At 42.5% G+C, this 21,790-nt stretch overlaps 2 protein-coding genes across 3 annotated transcripts in view; both read left to right on the top strand.

Annotated features, from left to right (window-relative positions):
* Positions 1 to 21,790, top strand: part of LOC111872784 (mitochondrial ribonuclease P catalytic subunit) — a 516,563-nt gene that overhangs the window by 164,189 nt on the left and 330,584 nt on the right. The gene's annotated exons all lie outside the window — the stretch shown is intronic.
* Positions 3,047 to 13,804, top strand: LOC111872786. Its single transcript, XM_023866957.2, has 2 exons — positions 3,047 to 3,084; positions 11,889 to 13,804. Exons 1-2 carry the CDS (start codon positions 3,070 to 3,072, stop codon positions 12,630 to 12,632), a joined length of 759 nt encoding a protein of 252 aa, XP_023722725.1. The 5' UTR covers positions 3,047 to 3,069; the 3' UTR covers positions 12,633 to 13,804.

Below are 21,790 nucleotides of genomic sequence, written 5' to 3' on the forward strand. Positions count from 1 at the left end.
CCTTCACTTCGATTTTTCTAGATCTTACACATTCGGTAGGACTCCTTGGGCGGGTGATCAGCTCGTCGCAAGGCCTCTACCTGTACACAAACAGAGAAAAACGCACACACACAAACTAAACATCCATGCCCTGAGTGGGATTCGAAACCACGATCCCGGTTTCCAAGCGAGCGAAGACAGTACATGCCTTAGACCGCTTGGCTACCGTGACCGGCCTATTGCACCTACAAAGGATACATTATATAATGTACCCAGCACGCATTCTGCTTGTTATTGGGTTCCATAGCTCAGGCGGTTAGTTGCCGACTTCCCACCGCGGCGGCCTGGGTTCGATTCCAGGTCAGGTCATGTGGGATTTGTGGAGGAAAAAGTGGCACTGGAACAGGTTTTCTCCAAGTACTTGGGTTTCCCCTGCCAGTTCTCATTCCATCGACTGTTCCACACTCATCATCTGTCGTCCGGGGCTGGTACAATAGGCAAATTGGACTCAGACAAAGGGTTTTATAGCAGGACCCTCTGCTAGAACAGGTTAAATGATTTCTCTTTTATTCGACTGGTGTTCGGTACGAAACTTGGCAGATGAATTCACTCATGTCAATGAATTTTATTTATAAATTTCTTGGAGTGAATAACAGAGTAGAATCCTGAAATAAGCCACGACCTTTTTATTGAATTTCACTGCACACTTAACCAAATATACTAGCCCACTTAGGGATGGCACGTGGTAGAGGTCGAGTTTTCAATTGACGTGATCTTTCCAGCCGTACAATGGTCCTGGGGTCAACTCAGCCTTTAATAGAAATAAGTACCAGGAATCTTACTGGGAGTAAAGAGCGACCGGCGTGCAAGGCTGACAACCTCACCACACTCTGTGAGTCGATTGTGTAGAAAATGTGGGAGTCTCGACGTCTCACAACCATACGGACCTTCACGTCCTGTTACAAGTATAGTTTTACTAGCCCACTTACCGCAATGAATTTCTGTAGTTCATGCAGTGCCATTAAACTACATGCATGCCTATTAACAAGGTCCAGGGTCTCTGATTGTTATGTCAAGTGTTAAAGGCCGCGCCATAGCTCAAACGGTTAGTCGCTGGCTTCCCACCGCGGCGGCCCTGGTTCGAGCCCGGGTCTGGTCAAGTGGAATTTGTGGTGAACAAAGTGGCGCTGGGTTAGGTTTCCTCCGAGTACTTCGGGTTCCCCTGCCAATCTTCATTCCACCAAATTCTCCATGATCATAATCACCGAGGGCAGTTACAATAGGCCAATCATTGGCCGACGTGTCGAGTGGACGCAACTGGACTCCACCCCCCACTATGTGAATTAAAGAAAATGTCAAGTGTTAAAATCAAGACATCGCAATAACCCGCGACTAATACACACCGAAAGACAGTTGCCGAATGTCGAGGAAATTGGACAACATCCCTGCTTCGCATTAGGAAAGACCGAGTTCAAATCCCGGCCCTGAGGCCTACTATTATGACTGAGAATATTTGTGGGTTTTGTCAGCCTTTGCAGGTAATTCCGGGATTTTATCTCAGATTAGGCCACGACCAGTTCTATTCAACGTTATGTAATCCATCATATCGACAGCTGCGTTAATTCACTATAAGAGGCTCAGCTGTGTACTGAATTCCATGAGTCAGTACTGAGAAACTGATAGTCGTTCAGGTGGACTGGAAAATTTTCTTCTTTTCTAGAACCGAATTTGTTGCCGTATTTAAAAGACTTCTCCACTGGACCCAACTCTTTGCCAATTGAATCCAAGCCAAAATCTTACACCTTATTTCCTTTAGATCCATGTACTCGTATATACTGTCTTGTCATCTACGTCTATTTCTAGCACTTTTGTTTAGAGGTAGACTTGTATTCGGTAGTGCTCAGTTCGACTCTTGGCTGGAACACAGACTACCGCGACTGAGGTTTTCGTGGTTTCTCCAAGTCGCTCCAGTCAAATGCCGATAAATTATGTGGATGAAACCACAACCGCTTCCTTCCAGATTCTCACCCGTCGAATCTAAATGTTGCACTTTCTGACAGAGTCGTGAAGTAAAGCACAAATGCAAGAATATCTCCCAAGTAGTCCCTTTCTTTTGGGCTTTCCGCCTCATTTGTTATGCATACTTCCTTTTCCCCCAAATTTCTTACTTCTTAGTACTGTGACATATAGACCCGTTGCTGGGCAACGACTCTGTGGACACGTTCTCGCAGCAACAAATGCGCATGTAACAATCGGATAACTTCCGTTTCTATGCAACACGCTGTAAATACAATAGAGGAAGAGGTGTTTTCTGTATGGTTCGCATATATACATTGCTGGGCAACGGTTGTGTTTTCTATGAGTCCCTCTCGAGTCTATATAACTAGTCCAGTCGTAAATCAGAAGTCAGTCGGAAAACGAGAATGGAGCGAGTACTCGGCAGTCAAGGAAGAAGGATTCCGCTCAAGATTAGTTGTGAGTTAATGTAATTGATTGTGATTAACAGAGATTGTACAAGAAGGTGTTAATAAATCGTTATTATTAGTCACGGAGCCATAAACTCGTGGCAGTATTGGTAGCAGTGTCTGAAGAACAGTCCATTGATTTTTTCGATTATTTTTGAACATCTAGAATGAGCATTGTGCGTTTCTAGTGCTGACGCGCTTCAGGAAAGAAGTCAACTCGACTGGAGCTCGAACTAGGTACCTCTCCAGCGTTACCGTCGCACCATCCTGCTTGCTCTAAGCCCCCTGAAAAGTTCGCAGAACCTGTGGCGTTCTGAGTTCCGGGTACGGAGTGAGGAGGCCAGCCTTCCGGAACTAATCAGGGCTGATGTGGCCGTCTGCAGACTTGCCTCCCCCCCTCCTCCTCTTCTTTTACACAGCTGTTCACTTTTCTTAGCGGGAAAGTTTTTACAGTTTACTCCTTGAGTTTAGATAAAACTGTCCCAACACCTTCTCACCAATCAAAAGGAATGCCTAGTCGTCACAGCTGTTCTCTCGCTGGCCGTTTATATATAAAGGTGGCCTAGAACTTGAAACCACTTCAGTTTCTCTGCGGCTACACACACGAATTCAGTTGTGAGGGGAAATGGGAACAATGCTGGTGAGTTGCTTGTTGCTTTATTTAGAGATGCTGTGTCGACGCCATGCGAGCAACTTCTCGTGTCACGTGACCTGCTCAATCTAGGCACATGTTTACCATCGCATTTGTTTTATTGCTAGTGGGGTGGGACTAACTTCCTTGTACTGCGGCCACTTCTGGCCTATTGTATCAGCAGCAGGTGATAGGTGAGGGTGATTGTGGAGCAATTGGTGGAATGAAGATTGGCAGGGGAAACCGAAGTACTCGGAGAAAACCTGCCCCAGCGTCACTTTGTTCACCACAAATCCCACATGATCAGACCCCGAGCTCGAACCCGGGCCGCCGCGGTGGGAAGCCAGCGACTAACCGCTTGAGCTATGACGCGGCCTTACAATCACATAATGGAATAAATATTGATTCTTAGCTTGTTTAATGACGCTGAATTGACCCTATACTAGTAAATTGTTATATTCACTCTTGATTTAAGGTAGTTTGACGGTTATGTATGTTGAAGGAGATTTGGAATTATACATGAGAATAAATTCTGGGCGATAGAATTAATATCAAGTACAGCCTATGAAATCACTCAAAATACAACTTTTTAATCGCATATTCCTTTTTTATTTATGGCTTGTTTAACGACTGAGGCCGGTGACAGTAACCGCCTAAGGCATGAACTGTCCTCTCTAGCTCGGAAGCCTGGATCGTGGGTTCGAATCCCACACAAGGCATGACTGTTTGGTATATGTATGCGTTTATTGTCTGTTCGTGTTGTCCAGTGTTTAGGTAGGTAGAGGCCTTGCGATGAGCTGATCACTTGTCCAAGGGGTCCTACCGTCTGTGAAATGATGAACATGGAGAAAAACAACTTCGAAACCGTAAAGGTATGAGGAACATATTAAGTAGGCAAGTAAGTTGGTTAAGGACATACAACACAGAAACTATTGACACGATTATTGACCAATGACGACCAGGGAAGTGATAGCCGAATTGGTTTTCTGTCAGTCATAGCGGACAAAGAAGACACACACGTACGCAATGATATGAATTTAGGCTTTCAGTTCTCAATATATAACATCAAATATTCTGCATCTATTGTTAATTGTTACGTACATTACGATGACGAGAATTGAAAGGTTCAAGTAATGATTACATTGGGTTTCTGCCGCCAAGGAGACAGGCTGCATTTCCATTGACTTACAAATACGGGTATCTTTTCACTTTTAGATTATTACTCTGAGAACCAAACGAAACCCATAAAGAAAATATGTCTGCAGTATCCCGAGTTACTTAGCGGCCTCCGTAGTCTAGGGGTAACGTTCCCACCTAATGACTCAAGGTACGCGGGTTCAAAAACCCGGCGGAGGTCGTGGAATTTTTAAGGGCGGAAAAATTCAGGGAACAAGTCCTCCGGGAGGGACTTTAAGCCGTGGGTCCCGTGTCGTAGATTTACGGCACGTAAAAGAACCTCATGTCTCTAGGAGACCTCTGAGCAAAATTAGGCCAAGTTTCCCGCCCAACTAGTTTCCAATTCCTCCGGTAGATGGGGGAAGTATCAGGTACCACTGCCAGAGGAGGGGGGACCTCTCTGACAGAAAGGGACTAAAGTATTAGATACCACTACCAAGTAGAGGGTAGAAACCTTGCTGGCAGAAAGGGACTAGGAACCCCTGCCAGAGGAGGGACGACCTCGCTGACAGAAAGGGACTAACTATTAGATACCACTGCCAGTAAGAGGTTGGAACATCGCTGGCAGAAAGGGACTGATAGTAAGCACCAGTACCGGTAGGGTATGGAGACAGTAGAAATTAAAGGGGGACGCACAATGGACCAGTAACCGGTCTAAGTGCATGGGGAAACCCACCCCCTCAATACGGAATACGGAATTCTGAGTTACTTAATGTTAAATCTGGTGGTACAGAAAATAACCGCATGCAAATTAACAGTTAAATTTTAAAAAATTGTAATTATTTCCGTGCCTATGGGAACTTCGCTAAAGTCATAGTAGTTTCCCCGATATATCTATGAGTTTCCGAGAAAAATAATCTATAATGAAGCCCGATTACAAGGCCAAAGACACCGTTACGTAATGTTTCGCAGGCTGATTTATTTCTTGCATTACTTCATAGTGTAAACGCATATTTGGATGTCTTGTCTCTTTGTTCATCCACACCAATTTTACATCGGGACATTAGGGAAATAATCGTGATTGAATTTTATACTGGCGTCTGCACTGAAGTTTGATGGTCGAATTTAAATTATTGGTTACGTAATCCTATTTTGCACGAAAACCTGATCAAACGTTATCGTTTTACATGATAACAGTTCTTCTCACAGAAGAGTAAGATAACGCGTGAAATTCATCTCTCTGTGATATTGAACCGCGCCTTTCAAATTTCTTGATAACTATCTCGCTGTGCTAAAGCAAGGTTAAGTTATTTGGTATGGCTTATTAATGTCAATAAATTCAATAACGCTTGAACAGATCATCTGTTCTGGCTCAGTCATTAAATTGAATTGCTACTGAGTAGAAACAGTGTTAAATTACCGTTCGGCGAAGATCTCGCATTGTTCAACTACTCACGTAGCAGCTCGAGCCACGTGCAACATACATTTCGGGCGCCATCGTGTGAAGTCGACTAACTTCATGGATTTGGCAGGTAGCGGAAAACTTATCGCAGGGTGTACGGGGGGGGGTAATGCTAGACGAAATCTGGGAGCTTCTGAAAGGACAGAATGAGGGCCGCTCCATAGCTCAAGCGGTTAGTCGCTGGCTTCCCACCGCGGCGGGCCGGGTTCGAGCTCGAGTCTGGTCAAGTGGGATTTGTGGAGGACAAAGTGGCGCTTGGGCGGGTTTTCTCTGAGTATTTCGGTTTCCCTTGCCAATCTTCATTCCACCAAATTCTCCATCATCATAATCACCGGGGGTATTCTACAATAGGCCAATCAGTGGCCGCCGTGCCGAGTGGACCCAGTTGGACTCCACCCCCCATTGAGCGAATAAAAAAAAAAGGACAGAATAGGTAAATCACACGAAGCACTGAAATCAAGGCCACTGATATTACTATTGTAGATGAGGATTTCTATCCTCTGGTATAAAAAACTGTGTTGTCCATAAGATCTAAAAGTTAGTGACGATGGTGCATTAACACAAATATTATGTTCCTGAACATTATTCATCGTCTTGGTTTTGTTTAAAACACAACGTTTCGGAGACTGGTTTCGGTCTCCGTCTCCATCTAAAACCTACCCAGTCGCCGAAACATTGTGTTTTAAATAAAAACAGGACGATGGATAATGTCCAGAAACAATATTTATCTGCTGTGTAGTCCGTTGAAAGTCAACCGACGTTTAGGAGGAACATGTCTCCTCCATCTTCAGCACCGAAGAATAAACCAAGGAAGAAATGAACATAGAGAAGACAGCAAGATCTGACCGTCTTCGATCCTAAAGCTGGAGGTGACAGGTTACTCCGAAATGTCGGTTTAACGGTATACAAGGAGTTTTATCCCAGAAGACATGATCTTCATAAAGGCCACTGTGAGAACTTCATACACTGCTGCACTGTAGACGTCCGTATACACTTACAAACAGCAGGTAATTACAGTTAAAGTTTGTAAATATCGGTTAAACATCAGATTAGTGTTGACTCTTAATGAGTTGGTGTCAGCGTTGACGTAGAAATATTCTATCTTGATTTTGATATGATACAAAGAATATAAAAAGTAGACTTAGAAGGGCTGTTGCAAGAATAATTTACAGGATTTACACATCTAGCAAGTGATCTAAGAGATGACAGTGTTTCTACCCTAACGACAGACCCTAAAAGAAATCAAAATACTTAGCTACAAATGAATTTAACACTTCTAGCCGGCTTCTGAGTCAAGATTCGAATGAAATTTACGGTACTCCTATTTGAATTGTTGACTTAACACTCGCTTCTGGTCAAGGCTTCACGTGAATGTCATTGGTCACCTGACAAGCAGGCTGCAGCTCGGGGATTAACCGACTTGTCAAAGGTTATTAATACATGCGATATTCAGAGCCCCACACCGTCTCGTACCTTAGTTGGAAAAAGGATGTAAGCATCTGCTACGTCACAAGAATTCTGTCGCCAAGCTTAGGCAGGTTGGGTACAGAAACAAAAAATCGAGGTAATATCCCCTTTCAGACCAAAAGTGACTTAATTAGTAGAGGTGAACCACATATATGTGCCAGTCTTCCGTTTAGGTCACTAACTAGATAGCAATTTTGCTTCGAAACCTGAATTAATGCCAATTAAAATCCAGATACGTCCACTTCAGAAAGTCCGGGGTCAAACGAAGATTGCAAGATTGCCTTGTCACACCGGACAGGGGAGCTTTCTCTTCGTCACAGCATACAGCTAGACTCTGTGGGCCGATGGAACCTTGTGCCCCTTGGCAATGGTGGTTTTTCTCCCCAGGAGTGAAGCTATATGTGCTGAAACCCAGAATACGCCACTTCTACACGCATTTCATGGGCACAGAAGCACTCTAACATACCATAGTGATCATGTAGACAGCCTCTGTGGTCTAGTGGTCAGAGTTCCTGGCTACATATCCAGAGGTCTCGGGTTCGATCCCCGGCGCTACCAGATTTTCTGACAAATAGTGGGTCTGGAACAGCGTCCACTCAGCCTCGTGAGGATAATTGAGGAGCAATTTCAAGGAAAGAGCGTCTCAGGTCTAGAACACCGAGATTAACTGCCGTGAGGAACCGTTTCTCTGACCACGCGACACTCTCTATCCGCAAAAGTTGGCACTAACTGCGCCGACAAGCGGCGGTCGCTCGGTCGGTATAGTTCGCTTGCGGGCTACAAGCCACCAGCTTTGTTTAGTGAGCATGTAAATAAAATGTTAGCAACGTAAACCAAATCTTCCGCTAAAATGAAGTAGTAATTGTTCATTGCAACCCACATACCCGTGTTATGTAAGCGCTGGAGAAAGACTTCCGCAACAAATTTAACAAAAGTTTCGACGAAGATTTCGGGAGCTTATGTATACATCTTCCGCAAGTAACGCGTAGAACGCTTCTGTTCTGTTGAGGTTTCACTCACAAATACATGGTTCAGTAATGATTACATCCCTATTCCTGTACCTTCACAGGCTAGCTGAAAGGCATTATATCGGATTAGTGTCAATGCGCAGTTACATTTCAAGAACGAAACGGAAGTAGCTAACTTGAATAGATTAATTCTCGGGAAAATGATAGGACCTCAGCTGCTTAAGGAATTCAAGGTCTCATATAAAGCCTGATGTTGATTACCATGTTCACAAGAAGCCGCGGCTGGACGCGAGCGAACCTATTCCAAATGAATATTAACCACAACGCGAAAGAAGCAGTCAAGCTTGAGTCAATGATCTTTCCTGGATTCGATAAGAGAAACAGAAGAGGTTACAACGAATCTAAGAAGTTAAAGGGCGTACCGTTGTGAAGTTATACACAAAGCAGCTTGTCCGTGTCACTCAACTGTCGCCTATCACGACGTTGCTGCAAGTAATTTACCGCTCCGTCTATTCAGGCCATAGGATGCGAAGTGAATTAAGATTAAATCCTTGGTTAGAAGGAACCAAGTACAAGCCAGAGGTTGCAGATGACAATGACTGATATCAAAATGAACTTGCCGACAGAATTGATTAACGGAAATTTGTCTGGATGTTGGCGGCACTACGTAAGAAACTTATTTTTTATCGTCGCGATCCAATCAGTTACATCCTGTAACACCCCTGTCACCTGTAATTATTCGCAACTGCTTCGGGAGCTGGAGAAATTAAACGCATACTGCACCACCATACTTTGAAAAAAAATGCTATGTTACTTAGTATCTGATTCGCTAAACAACATTCATTTTTCCCTTGGCACTACAGCCCCAGTGGGCCTAGGCCTACCTCCATGAACTTCTCCGTTCACTTCGGTTTTTCTAGATCTTACACATACGGTAGGACTCCTTGGGCGAGTGATCAGCTCGTCGCAAGGCCTCTACCTGTAGACAAACACAGAAAAACGCACACAAACATCCATGCCCTGAGTGGGATTCGAACCCACGATCTCGGCTTCCGAGCGAGCGAAGACAGTGCATGCCTTAGACCGCTCGGCTACCGTGACCGGCAACCAATATTCATTAGTACATATATATTATGTTTCTGGACAGTAACCATCAGCCTGCTTCCATCTAAAAGACCGTACTTCCGTACCTACCGCATTACCACAGTCTCATAGAATGTGTACGCCTAATAGGAACGTCAATAGGCTGTATTTCTCCATCCCTTTCAAGAAAAAAACATGCTCTGCGATCTGGAACGAAATATGTTTATCAAATTCCAACCTAATCTAACTCGAGTAGTGCGAAGAAGCACGCTTTCGCGCGGCGGGGGCACTGCCCTGCAGGAACAGGTTTCTGTGACTGCTGAAGAAGTTACCGGCCAGGTAGGGGTAAAGTGACAGCAGTATAGTGAAAGTAAAACGTGCTTCGTTCGCTATCAAAATGAGACTCTGAAAAGTGAAAATTACTTGCAGAAGCTGAAGTTGCGGTTCAGATAGACGCGTATATATTAAAATGCAGATACGTTTTATTTATACTTCTCTTTTGTGTGGGTGTTCCACTTGCTCTGTGACATTACGCATAATGAAGTTTACGGTGGGCTGAGAATAGTATTTGGATCTATCAGGGAGCTACAACGCTACGGGATGGAAACCAGAGGAACAGTGGTTAGTTTCCCGACAGGGGCTGAACTCCTACCTTTTCTTCACAGGCCCCAGACAAATTCCGGATGCGATTGAAACTCATCTGTTCCAGTTCGTGACCGGAGCTGCTTCCTCCGGAGCGAAATCGCAGTGCTGTGAAGGTGACTACTCAACTCCCTCTACTACAGAGGTTAAGGAACGAAGGGGCTGTATCTCCACTCCCCCATACGTCTTCATGGTTTGATGTTTAAATACATGTAGGGAGGAAGTAACGGAAACTTGAGGAAGGCTGCGTAATAAGAAGCGTAACAATTTGCTCTCCTGAGAAACTGCTGGGACAATCTACTCGAGAAGGAAGGATTGGGCGGAACATACATGGCTCATGGCATAGATGACATTTTATTTGGACATTCTTTAAGGAAAGATCAAACGGGAGACGGAGGTGCCCATGGAAGGGTGTTGCTAAAAGTAATTTTAAAAGAATATGGTGTTAGTGTGTGTTAAAGATAAACTTGTCTCTGCGCTTAACTAATTAAGCACCACGCCATGAAGCTGTGTGGGGTTAAGGTATAGCTCCACCATACTTGACCTCGACACTAGAGAGAGATAAGCGATCAGCTTCACTCCCCTGCCGTTTTACCCCCAGGGAAATAGCTCCCGGTACCCATTGGATAGGAGGCTGGGTGGGTCCCAGGATAACTCTTAGAAGCTGTGGAATAAAGAAAAACCTCTTGCCCCGGCTGCTAATAACATAGCTCTGTGCCGAACTGGATTCGTATGGGCCCACTGACTGGCTCCTGCGAGCACGGAAATAAATCTCCGCGTTCGGAAGTAAGCGGGATTGTTTCCGCAGAGTTAGCTTTGGAATGCAGCTGCTGTAGGGCGTCAAATTAAAAGGAAAAATAATTAGGTATTCCAAGTAAATACTCAGATGAGAGTAGGTATTCGTGGCCTATTATATATTCCTGGAAAACTAAAGAATACAATGGTAAACCTCGGTCACGACAGACAGTAAGCTGCGTGAGATTGTGTCCGGAGTGTATAGTTGTGCACGAACACGCTTGGCTATGAAAGAACGAAGGAAAATAAGTGAGTCATTGACCTTCAGTGCTCTAAATAAACAAATATCTTTAAGAGACAGTAGAAAGTGTACAGCCACTGCTGTAGATAACGGATAACGACAGCCATTATACACAATGAGACTCACTGTAAACAAGTGTCACGCAATATCACCAAAAAGGTTTCTAATTGACGCCTGTGGGAGCACTCTCACTCTACGTGATGGAAATAGCTGTTGCATGCTGCCACCTATCAGAGTGGAATGAAAACTCCAGATTTGAGGGAACGCAAAGTGCCTCGAGTTGGACGTAATGGATTGCATGATATGGAGTCTGTCCTGCAGTTTGTTGGTGCATTGTCTCGGAAAACATTTGACGAATCTTAGAGCAGTGAAGCTGTGAGACAGTGTCCGTTGCCTTAGATCAAGATATATTTATATTTTCATATTAATAAAATGCGGCTCGTAAAATAAAAATAAGTGCAGCATATAGATTATGATTTATAACACAGTTGTCCCTGTGCTTAACCAATTAAGCACTAAGCCATGTAGGCGTATGGGGCAATGGATGTATAGATCCACATTTTCTTGACCTTGGCACTAGTTGGAGGTGAGTGGTCAGCTTGATGCCCCGGCAGCTTTACCCCCGGAGAAAGAGTCTCAGTACCCATTGTGTAGAAGTTTGGGAGGACTCCAGGGTCGGTCTGGACGGCATGGAGAAGAGACAAGCCTTGACCCTACAGGGACTCGAACTCCAAACTCCTCGGTCGTCCAGCTCGTAGCCAGTCGCTATGCCGACTGTGGTACGTAATCAAGTAAATGTCTGGGAATTTCTCGACCAAGAAAATGACAGATAAACGGTTACGTAAAATTGTTGCACTTATTCCAGTTGAAGTAATTGTCTCATCTCATTTTCCTGTTTCGTCGATACCCCTCCCTGAATCACACCACATTTTGACAGTCCTGTTATGCTCCGCGCGCCTGACGTATGGCTCTCCTGGAACAAATATGCGTAAGCAACGTAACTTGGTCTAAAACTGAGCCACATTTCTTTCTTTCATAGATACATTTGCAGCTGATTGCGGTCCTGGCCATCTGCTCCTCTTCTGGGTACCGCTGGAAGCGTGGTTTTCACGACTACCCGCACGGCGTGGAGACTATTGATCTGGGCAGGGCAGAGGAGACTACTCACACCATTCGGTTCCCACTGCCTGTACGAACCGTCAGGGTCACCAAGACAGTCGCCGTCCCGGTCCCGGTTCCCTACCCAATTCGACGGGACGTCCCTGTGCCTGTGCACGTCCCTAAACCAGTGCCCGTCCCTGTATCGTACCCTGTCCCTGTACCGCATCCTGTCCCTGTCGCTGTGCAGCAACACGCAGAACCTGTAAGACTTGTGTTGTATGACGCCGGAAGATCCCTAGGAGGTTATGATGGCTACTCTGGTGCCACCGGCAGCACAGGAGCCACCATAGGGCACCACGAAGGCTCGATAGGTGTGGTTGTGGGTGCCAGCTACGGGGTTTCAGCTCCAGTTGGAGCTGATGAGAAGTACCCCGGTACTGTCGTCAATGAACCTGTTGGTGTCAAGAAGTACACTAATACCGTCGTACCAGGTCAAGGCCAGGGATCGTATAATTATCAGAACAGTTATCAGAGCAACGGAAGTGAAGGAAGCTCTGGTAACGGTGGCTCAGCTGATAGTTACAGTATTACCAAATCCATTGAGCCGAGTTATGATGGATCAGCCTCAGAAGGAGGAGCAAACAGTATACAGGGCTATGAAGAAGATGCGAAAGGGAAATAGATCAGTGTTTAACCCATTGAATGAAAAAATTTGATGAATTTGAATCCTTGTTGTTTTCTTTCTCTCTTATGTTTACTCTTGCCAAATTACTTTTTTGTAAATCAGATGGACTTTACCTGCCAGTCTATCCGCTATATCTGAGGAGTGTTATGCAAAGGAGAGAAGGGTCCAGATGGTGTTGTTATAGTAATTCTGTTTAGATCCCTTACCTGAGCGATTTCCAGCAGCAACTTGGCTATTACAGGCGAGCATCATAAATACTAAAACCCAAGAACGGAAACAAATGACGTATTAATAAAAGCGATTAACTAATTAGTTCTGAGGTGAACGGTCAGTTTCCCCCTCCACTTCTGATTCGTCTTTCATTTCGTTCACCATTTAATATTTATTACACATCCCATTTTTGAGTAACAAATTAAAAAGTAAGGAAATAAGACCGATTTGAAGGTTGTCAGGTGTTTTAAGATGTTATTTATAAGGTAAATGAGCTTTCGGGTAGGTCAGGTTGGGATCATTGTCTCACGGAAATGCAGCGTTCTCCCAATTACCGCAGCCGTAAGATTTTGTAATGCTGTTAATTGTGTTCCTCCATCGACTGGAAATGTGAAAAATGAAAGCTAATAATCAGAAAATGGAGAACGAAAAAGGAAAACTGTTGTTATTTTCTTCAATCTTCCACTCAAAATTGAGAGAAGAGCTTCCCTTAAGGTTATCAGATTTTTTGGAATATGGTATTGAGCTAGATAAATATATGTGGCAGTGACGTAGGTACGTAATGCCCCAAAAGTTTGTAATCAGAAAAAAACTATGATATTTTATTTTGTTTTACTGTAGGTTTCCGACATATTCACCGGTATTATTTGTTCCTGCCTTTGTTTTTGTCTTAATTAAGTATGATAATTGCACCAAACAAAAGCAAGGCCTAGGAGCAAGCAGCCTCTCTGCAGATAATAATACATATTGTAGCGATATTAGGGCATAAGCATATAAACTTCGAAAACTGTTTTGGTAAGAATAATTTTTGTTTATTATAATTATGCTACGTACATTTATGCGGAACATTAATCTTTTTGTAACCCATCACGAATAGTTTTAGAAAGGTTCTGTAACACTGAGCTTGTTAAAAAAAAAGCAGGGTGTTGCATATACAGTAGAACTTGGTTATAACGTCATCAAAGGACCTAAAAATGGTGTCGTTATAAACGAATGTCGTTGTAACCGAAATGGGCACTTCCACAGTAGCCTTATGTTAGTCACGTAAAAATCTACCAAAACCGAGTTAAAATGTTGCATTTTTTTTTAGTGAAATACGTAGTTAAGTACAGACTAACGTAACATTAACGTGGAATTGCCCAAATGTGTAATATCAAAGACATATTACAGCGCTTTTCACTGACAATACACACAAGATTTCACGAATCACTTTAACTTTCTCTTTAAACTTTAAACTTAAACTTTAAAAACAGTTGCTTTATGTGGAATTAGTTCGTACCATTGAATATTTGACGCAATAGACAAGGTGTCGCAGAAACCGTTGTTGCTATAACCAAGTTTTACTGTAATTCACATCCATTTTCCAAAGAAATCTAACATGGAACTTCAAAACACTGTTACTTCATGGTAAAGTGATTCTAGCACTGCAAATTGAAAGAACTGTCTGGAACCGAGAAAGCAGAGAGAGGCTTTGATGTTTCTTATTTGATGGGGATAGTTCTTATCGTTGGTATTTCCCTTAGATATAATGACGTAGCAGAAGAATGAATGAACTGAGGGCACCCCAAAGCAACTGACAAGAGTTTTTGCAGCGATAGTGGCGGAACGAGAAGAAGAATTTCATTCCAGCCCTCACGTTCCGATATTTTTCACGAAGTTGGGGTTGGGGTTGGGGTTGAGGTTCTCAAAACGTTAGCTGTAAAGGCTACTGTCTTCAGGGATATAACGCAGCCCAGCCCTGAGGAAGTCAGCAGACGTTTCGGAAGAATATATCAACTCAATTCTCAGGGTCGAAGTGTAAGCCAAGTAAGAACCATGGAAGTGGTAGCAAGGTGACCCACCCTACCCTCTTAATCTGCATGTCTCTTTATTTCATTGTCTCGTTAATTTCTGAGGCATACGACACTCTCGTCTTGCCAAATTACAGAAGTTCTTCCGAGTGTGAGGGTAACCCAAATATGGTTCGACAACCTCAGAGATAATTTAGATTTCATTCCTAATTAAGTGGTCCAAACGGGCTGCGTGTAGCAGGATATCTTGCAGGATATTTGGACCGAAGAGAGCTGAAGTGACAGGAGGTTGGAGAAAACTGCATAATGAGGAGCTTCATAACTTGTTCTCTTCTCCAAGTATAATTAGAATTATCAGGTCAAAGACGATGAGATGGGCAGGTCGTGTAGCACGAATGTGAGAGACGAGGAATGCATATAGGATATTGGTGGGAAAGCCACAAGGAAAGAGACCACAAGGAAGACCAAGGCGTAGGTGGGTGGATAATATTAGAAAGGATCTTAGAGAGATAGGATGGGATGGTACGGATTGGATAGGTCTGGCTCAGGATAGGGACCAGTGGAGGGCCCTTCTGAACACGGTACTGAACCTTCGGGTTCCATAAAATGCTGGGAAATTCTTGAGTAGCTGCGGAATTTGCGACTCCTCCAGAAGGGCTCAGCTCCATGAGTAAGTAAGTAAGTAATGATTGTTGAATTCATTGGTTTCTTGTATGTGGGTCCAGCCATCAATCCTATACAAAAGAATAAACCCTACATATTCTTGCACTTGGATCTGGTATTGGTTCTAGAATTCTCGGACAGTCGGAATATTTAAGACAAGGAGAAATCAAAATGTACTCTGTCTTGTATATCTTCGTGGTTTAGTGCTTAAGTAATTAAGAACAGGGACACCTTTACTTTTTTTATTTGCCTCTTAGACTGGGGCCACACGAGCTCACGAAGTACGTCCGTTGCAACGAACGTACTTTATGACGGACGTTGCTGAGGACACCACACAGTTGCAGAATGCGGTGCGTAGTTTTTTGTCTGCAATGGAGCCAGAAGAAAGCTTAGCATTCGTCTCTCTTTTTTATTTCTACAATGGACGTCACGACGTTCGTTACAACGGACGCATTTTGTGCGCTCGTGTGGCCCCAGCCTTATTCTGACACAAATACTGAAATACTGGAAGGTTAAATGAGGATATTTTAGAATATTGCTTATCTAAATTCTATCCAGGAGTATATATATATATATAATTTTCCTATGTCATTAAGCATAATTCTAAAATTGTGAAGAACAGAGATGATGGAATATTAGGTAAGATTTGAGGTTTTCACGGCGGTGATTATGAAGAATGCAGTCTTCTGGAGTGTGGCGACGTGTAGATATTGTGTATACCGACGTTTCGGAGGAACGTATCACCTGTAGCCACCTGCTCACGCTGGTACCTCGCTCACGGATTTTTATACCCTGAATATGGAGGCGATAAGTTCCTCCAAAATGTCGGTTTACACAATATCTACACGGCGCCATATCCCAGAAGACGACATTCTTCATGGAATATTAACTTTTTATATTATTGAGTTTCTTGACGTTTCCACTTATCCGGTATGTCAAACAGAACATAAGGTTTCGTAATCTGGATCTTTTCTGTTTCTCACGTAAAGTTTCCGAAAAGTTATATTCTATTCGGAATGCTAGCACAAGAATTAGACCCAGAAACCCAATAATATTAAGTGTTATTAAAAATTCTTATGCTAACAGCAAAATGCATATTGAACTGCCAAAAATAAAGTAAATATTAACGACTGAGTCATGATTTTACATATATGCTATTGCTTTTATCTGCACAAGGCTCTATTGTTTATATTTACCTGAAATATCGTTCGTAAATTAACTTCTTTTTTTTTTTTACCAAGATTCTTGGCTGAAGATGATTCTAGGTTATAATCTGATGATTAGTTACAATAACACGTACGAGTTGTACTTTTATTCTTGCATATGCCTTTAGGCTTTCATAAAAGTACACCGAATAACACACAGTTTCTTAAGCACAACACATTGTAATCCGGGATTCACTGTAAAGATCGCTATAGGAACAGCAAACGAAAATTAAGCTGTCCATATTTGTTTTCCATAAAACTTTTTCCGTTATTGAACTCTCCATTCTAATTTATATATATTCCTTCTATTTATGTATTTCCAGTTTCAACGTGACGAATCGATTATAACTGACACATTTGGAGATATGTCAAGGTACATTTATTTCTTTTCAAAATATATTCTTTGTTTACGCAACACTGGAAAAAACCGTTAATTTTGTTTTCCATTATTCATTTACAAGTACTTCAGCAAAACGAAAAGAATTCTAACTCATAATAAAAGTTACACTAAATACAATGTAATTAATTATATTAGTGACAGTTCGCAGGATGTTGGAGAAAATAATTTCTAACCTGAACAGTTTCTTTATTATAAATATACTTCAAATAATCTACGAAGAAAATGGCAAGTTTGACTTAGTTTCTCTTAGCGATAAATGAACATAAAATAAAAAAATGAACTGCATTTGAGAAAACAAAAGAAGGTGCCATACGATAAACATCAAATTCATGACGTTCTGAATGCTCCATAAAGTTGCTAGAGTTTGAGTTGCATTTAAACTCATACTTGCAGTCTTAAAATATCATGATTTACTTACGAGATACCCTTATGGTTGCTGTGCGGTTAGTACTTACAGTTCCTCATAGATGGCACACGTATTTAATTTCACTGTCCTCTTTTAAGTGTCAAAGAGTTTCTCTTTGTTTGTTCTGATGATATCATAGGAATAAAAAATTACCATGTTTTGATATAAGTGAAATGTAATAAATTTAAAATCTCTTTACAATTTAATTTATTTAAGGTCATTTTTTCCTGTATAATTTTGTATTTGACGTCTTTTGAATTCATGCCATTGTTGAGATTTTAAATTGTAAATAATGTTGCTATATGTGTACCATAATCAATAAAAATTTTATTGAAAGCTCTTGACGATGTTCCTTTCCTTATGGGTGGTAGTCTACGCGCGGCAATCCATCACATGTGGAATTTCTTACTGTCTCATATTCGACTTTTATTCCGGAGGTATCGGGTTCGAATATTGTCCTGAGTATTGAATATACAATTACAGTTATTCCTGATGTTCCTCAGCGTTTCCATAAAAAATGTAACCTTGAAGAGTTCATCAACGCCGTCCAGTGGGGTTGATAAATGTTTTTTTAATAATTCATCCTTTACATGTTTCGGTTGGAGCTACCATCTTCAGAAGGACACATCATTACATGCGGAAACTACTAGTAACCATTGATATTGTAATAGTGGTTCCCGCGTGTATTGATGTGTCCTTCTGAAGATGGTCGCTCCGACCAAAACATGTGAAGAATGAATTATTAAAAAAAATATTTACCAACCACACTGGACGGCTTGGATGATCTTTCATACTATTGCTAGTGTGACGGACCAGGATGAACCAAGTTAAAATTAATCTTGAACCATTTGACATCAGCCTGGCTTTAACTTTCTCTCGTCCCTGTGGTCGGGAGTAACTCTGTCAATGTATTGATTGCGCTGCAAAAAAAAAAAAAATCCCTGATATAGTCCGCAAGCGAACTATACCGACCGAGCGACCGCCGCTTGTCATCGAAGTTAGTGCCAACCTCAGCGGATAGAGGGTGTCGCGTGGTAAGCTCAACGAATCCCCACCGTCCTTAATTTCGGTTTTCTAGACCGGAGCCGCTATTTCCTTAAAATAGTTCCTCAATTATCATCACGAGGCTGAGCGGACCCCCTTCCAGACCCACTACTTCTCAGAAAAAAATCTGGTAGTGTCGGGAATCAAACTCTGACCACTAGACCACAGAGGCGGTCACTGAGTGTGCTGTAAGTTAGAAAAGTTAAGATATCCGACAGGGGAAATGGTGTTTCTGTTCTGAAGCGCATCCATACCGACACAGGGTCACACCGAGATTCCTACCCATTGGGTACCGGTGGCTCATTCCCTTGGAGACAGCGACAGAGCCGTGAATTTTCCCACTCACCCTCTGCTAGTGCCGGGATGGAAAATGTGCGGGCCTACATCTGCACTCACTACGCGTGTTCCTGGCCTTGTGATTAATGAAGCAGAGACATTATTACCTTTCACCTTCACCTCTTATTCTGAATAACCTCTGTAGCTGGAGAAGCATTGGAAAAAGGCGGGAGAAGCAGCCTTTAAATGCCGAACGCTAGCAAAGTGGTTGATATTACATGTCTCCACAATTTTTCCACAATCCTAAGTGGATGATCAGACCCATAGGAAGTGGAATGCATGAGGTGAAAGCGCAGTGGGATATGCGAATATATCAATTTATGAAAATTTTATGAATTAAAAAATTTTTAAAATTTAAAAATGAAAAGGGAACATAGAGTATGAAGAAACTATGAAAATATACTTTTCTTAAAAGTTTAAATTTAAAATTAAGTTTTTTTAATAATTGCAAAATTACTCAAGTTATAATATTCCGAATACTAGAAATGTTTCGAAATTATCGATGCTTCGCATTTCCGAAGAATTCAAATCTCTCAAATTTCCAGAAATTTAAAAAAATCGAAGGTTTTAGAATTTAGACATTAAATTTTTTAGCATTTACTCGGAACTTGAAAGTTACTAAAGGTAAAATTATTTAAAAAAATCGAAAATTAAAATGTAAGCAATTTTTGGAAAATTGGTAAGTGAATTTTATGGGCAGATGAATGAAATCAGTCATTATATTATGATTTCGTATTAATGACAGCAAAGAGTGGCTATCACATTCTAACGGTATAGCGGCATTCTAAAGGAAAATATTTTTGCTGCGAAGGGATTTACGAATTTGTGTAGTACTTTTCAGATATCCAAATTGTATACCAAATTTCCGTTAGAGAGAATCCGTTTAAACAGAATAGTTAATTTCGAACAATTGATAAACTTTGTATACACTTAATTTAAAGATGCCTTCAACAACTCAAACTGTAGGCCTGTGGCTTCGAGTGGTATGCACTAGGCCATGAAGACGTAGGTGGAGTGGAGGTATAGCCCCATGATTGTGGACCTCGGCACTAGATGGAAGTACGTGCCGCTTTATCCCCAGGGGAAACCCCCGGTACCCAGTGGGTGGGCCCAAGAGTCTGTATAGACAGAGTGGAGAATCAAACACCGGCCGCCCAACCCGTAGCCCGTCTCTATAACAACTGAACTACTGTATTGTTTTAATTTAAGTTAGGATAAAGGCAAAGTTTTCCCTGTGCTTAACTAATTAAACACCACGCCATGAAGGCGTATGAGGGAGTGGCCATATAGATCCACGTTTTCTTGACCTCCGCACCAGCTGGAGGTGAGTGTACCCGTTACCCATTGGATAGGAGGTTGGGTGAACCCCAGAGCCGGTCTGGACGACTTGAAGAAGTGAAAATTCTTGCCTCCACCAGGACTCGAACTCCGAACACTTGGTCGTCTAGCCCGTAGACAATGTATGTACCTGCTATCCCGGTGGTTCGTTTCAGTTTCGAGATGCTAAACTTGAGCCTCCCAGGACTGGTAAATACACGACGATCAACGGGTAGAAAATGCATTGGTTTTTATTGTTCAGCTATGTAATGTAGGAAGGGGTTTCTTGAACTTTTATATGATTTGGTTTGGGCACGGGATGGGTTACGTGTTCCGAGAAACAAGAGTGGAAACATATTTAACTTTAATCTAATTTCGTAATTTGGTTTGGGAACAGATTTACTTATTCCCCAAAACGGGATTACGTATCTATATCTCCGTACGGAACTTTCGGTTTAGACATAAAGCTGTGTCGGTATTCCGAAGGAAGGAAGTACAAGGCTGCAGCCCTGGTAAGGTAGTTCTCAGACCTTCATGAAACTTGGTTTCGACATAGTATCGTTCCGATAAACATAAGTAGAGATCTGCATCTCCTTCCAAGAGGGCACCAAGCTTTCATGTATTTCATTTTGGCCACGAACTGGGTTCCGCATTCCGAAACAAGGAAGTTGGGACTTACAGTCCTGGCCGGGAAGTGGTCAGACCTTCATGTAATTTGGTTTGGACAAAGAACGAGTTCAGTGTACCGACAAACGGAAGTTGGGACCCGCAACAGACGGCCACAGTGTGGGTGTCACTCAGTACTCACGAGGAAGATTAGCTCCCAACGTGTCTCGGTCAGCTGATGCTAGGTATTGCCCAGACAAGGAAGACATCGCTCAGTTCCGCCATCTCACTTAATAATATACACGGGGTATTGAAAGCGACAAAGTTCCCCAGACTTCTATATCATCATCATCATCGCTTCACTGGCTCTAAGACAGGCTGATATAGTGAAACTTACTCAGATTGTACGAATTCAAGGGGACATCAGCCTTTCTTCCTTTCAGACGATTTTCAGTTTAAGAGTAGAAGGCCTAGTTGCGGATAAGAACTTCACACTTTACATGACGCCATATTTATTTGTGACTAGAATGTGGTCCATTGAAATCGAATCGGAACTGTATGTGTTGCGGCATATTTGCTAAAAAAACTGTGGAGCCTGAGAAACAGCCGTTGCTAGGGAACGGCTCTAAAATAACGTTTGTTTATAGGCAGCGGACATCAAACAGATAACGAAACGACGTCCGTTGCTAGGCAGCAGATGATTAATAAGCAAAAATATAGGACATCTGCTAGGGAACGGTTATTCTGGAACGTCTTATAATTCTTCTACATGAACCCCACTGAAAACACATATCACGTGTCAGACTGCGAGTTCATTTGTCTGTTACCACCGCTGGGCGTGTCACGGACGACATAGAAAACACAGCCTCATATATTGTTGGGTGTTGGACCTTGTTTACGAAGCCGTCGCCTGGTAACGCGTTGATCAAATCCGTTACAATATTATCCTCCCAATTACGTCTACGTCTTCCTAGTGGTCTCTTTCTTTCTGGATTTCCCACCAAAATCCTATATACATTTCTTTCTCCTTGTGCGTTTACATGCCCTGCAAATCTCATCCTCCTTGACTTGATCATTCTAATTATACTTGGAAAAGAGTACAAGTTATGAAGCTCCTCATTAAGCAGTTTTCTCCAACCTCCTGTCACTTCACCTCTCTTCGGTCCAAATATTCTCCT

The sequence above is a fragment of the Cryptotermes secundus genome, unplaced genomic scaffold (assembly GCF_002891405.2).
Source record: "Cryptotermes secundus unplaced genomic scaffold, Csec_1.0 scaffold79, whole genome shotgun sequence".
In the NCBI taxonomy this organism is placed as follows: domain Eukaryota; kingdom Metazoa; phylum Arthropoda; class Insecta; order Blattodea; family Kalotermitidae; genus Cryptotermes; species Cryptotermes secundus.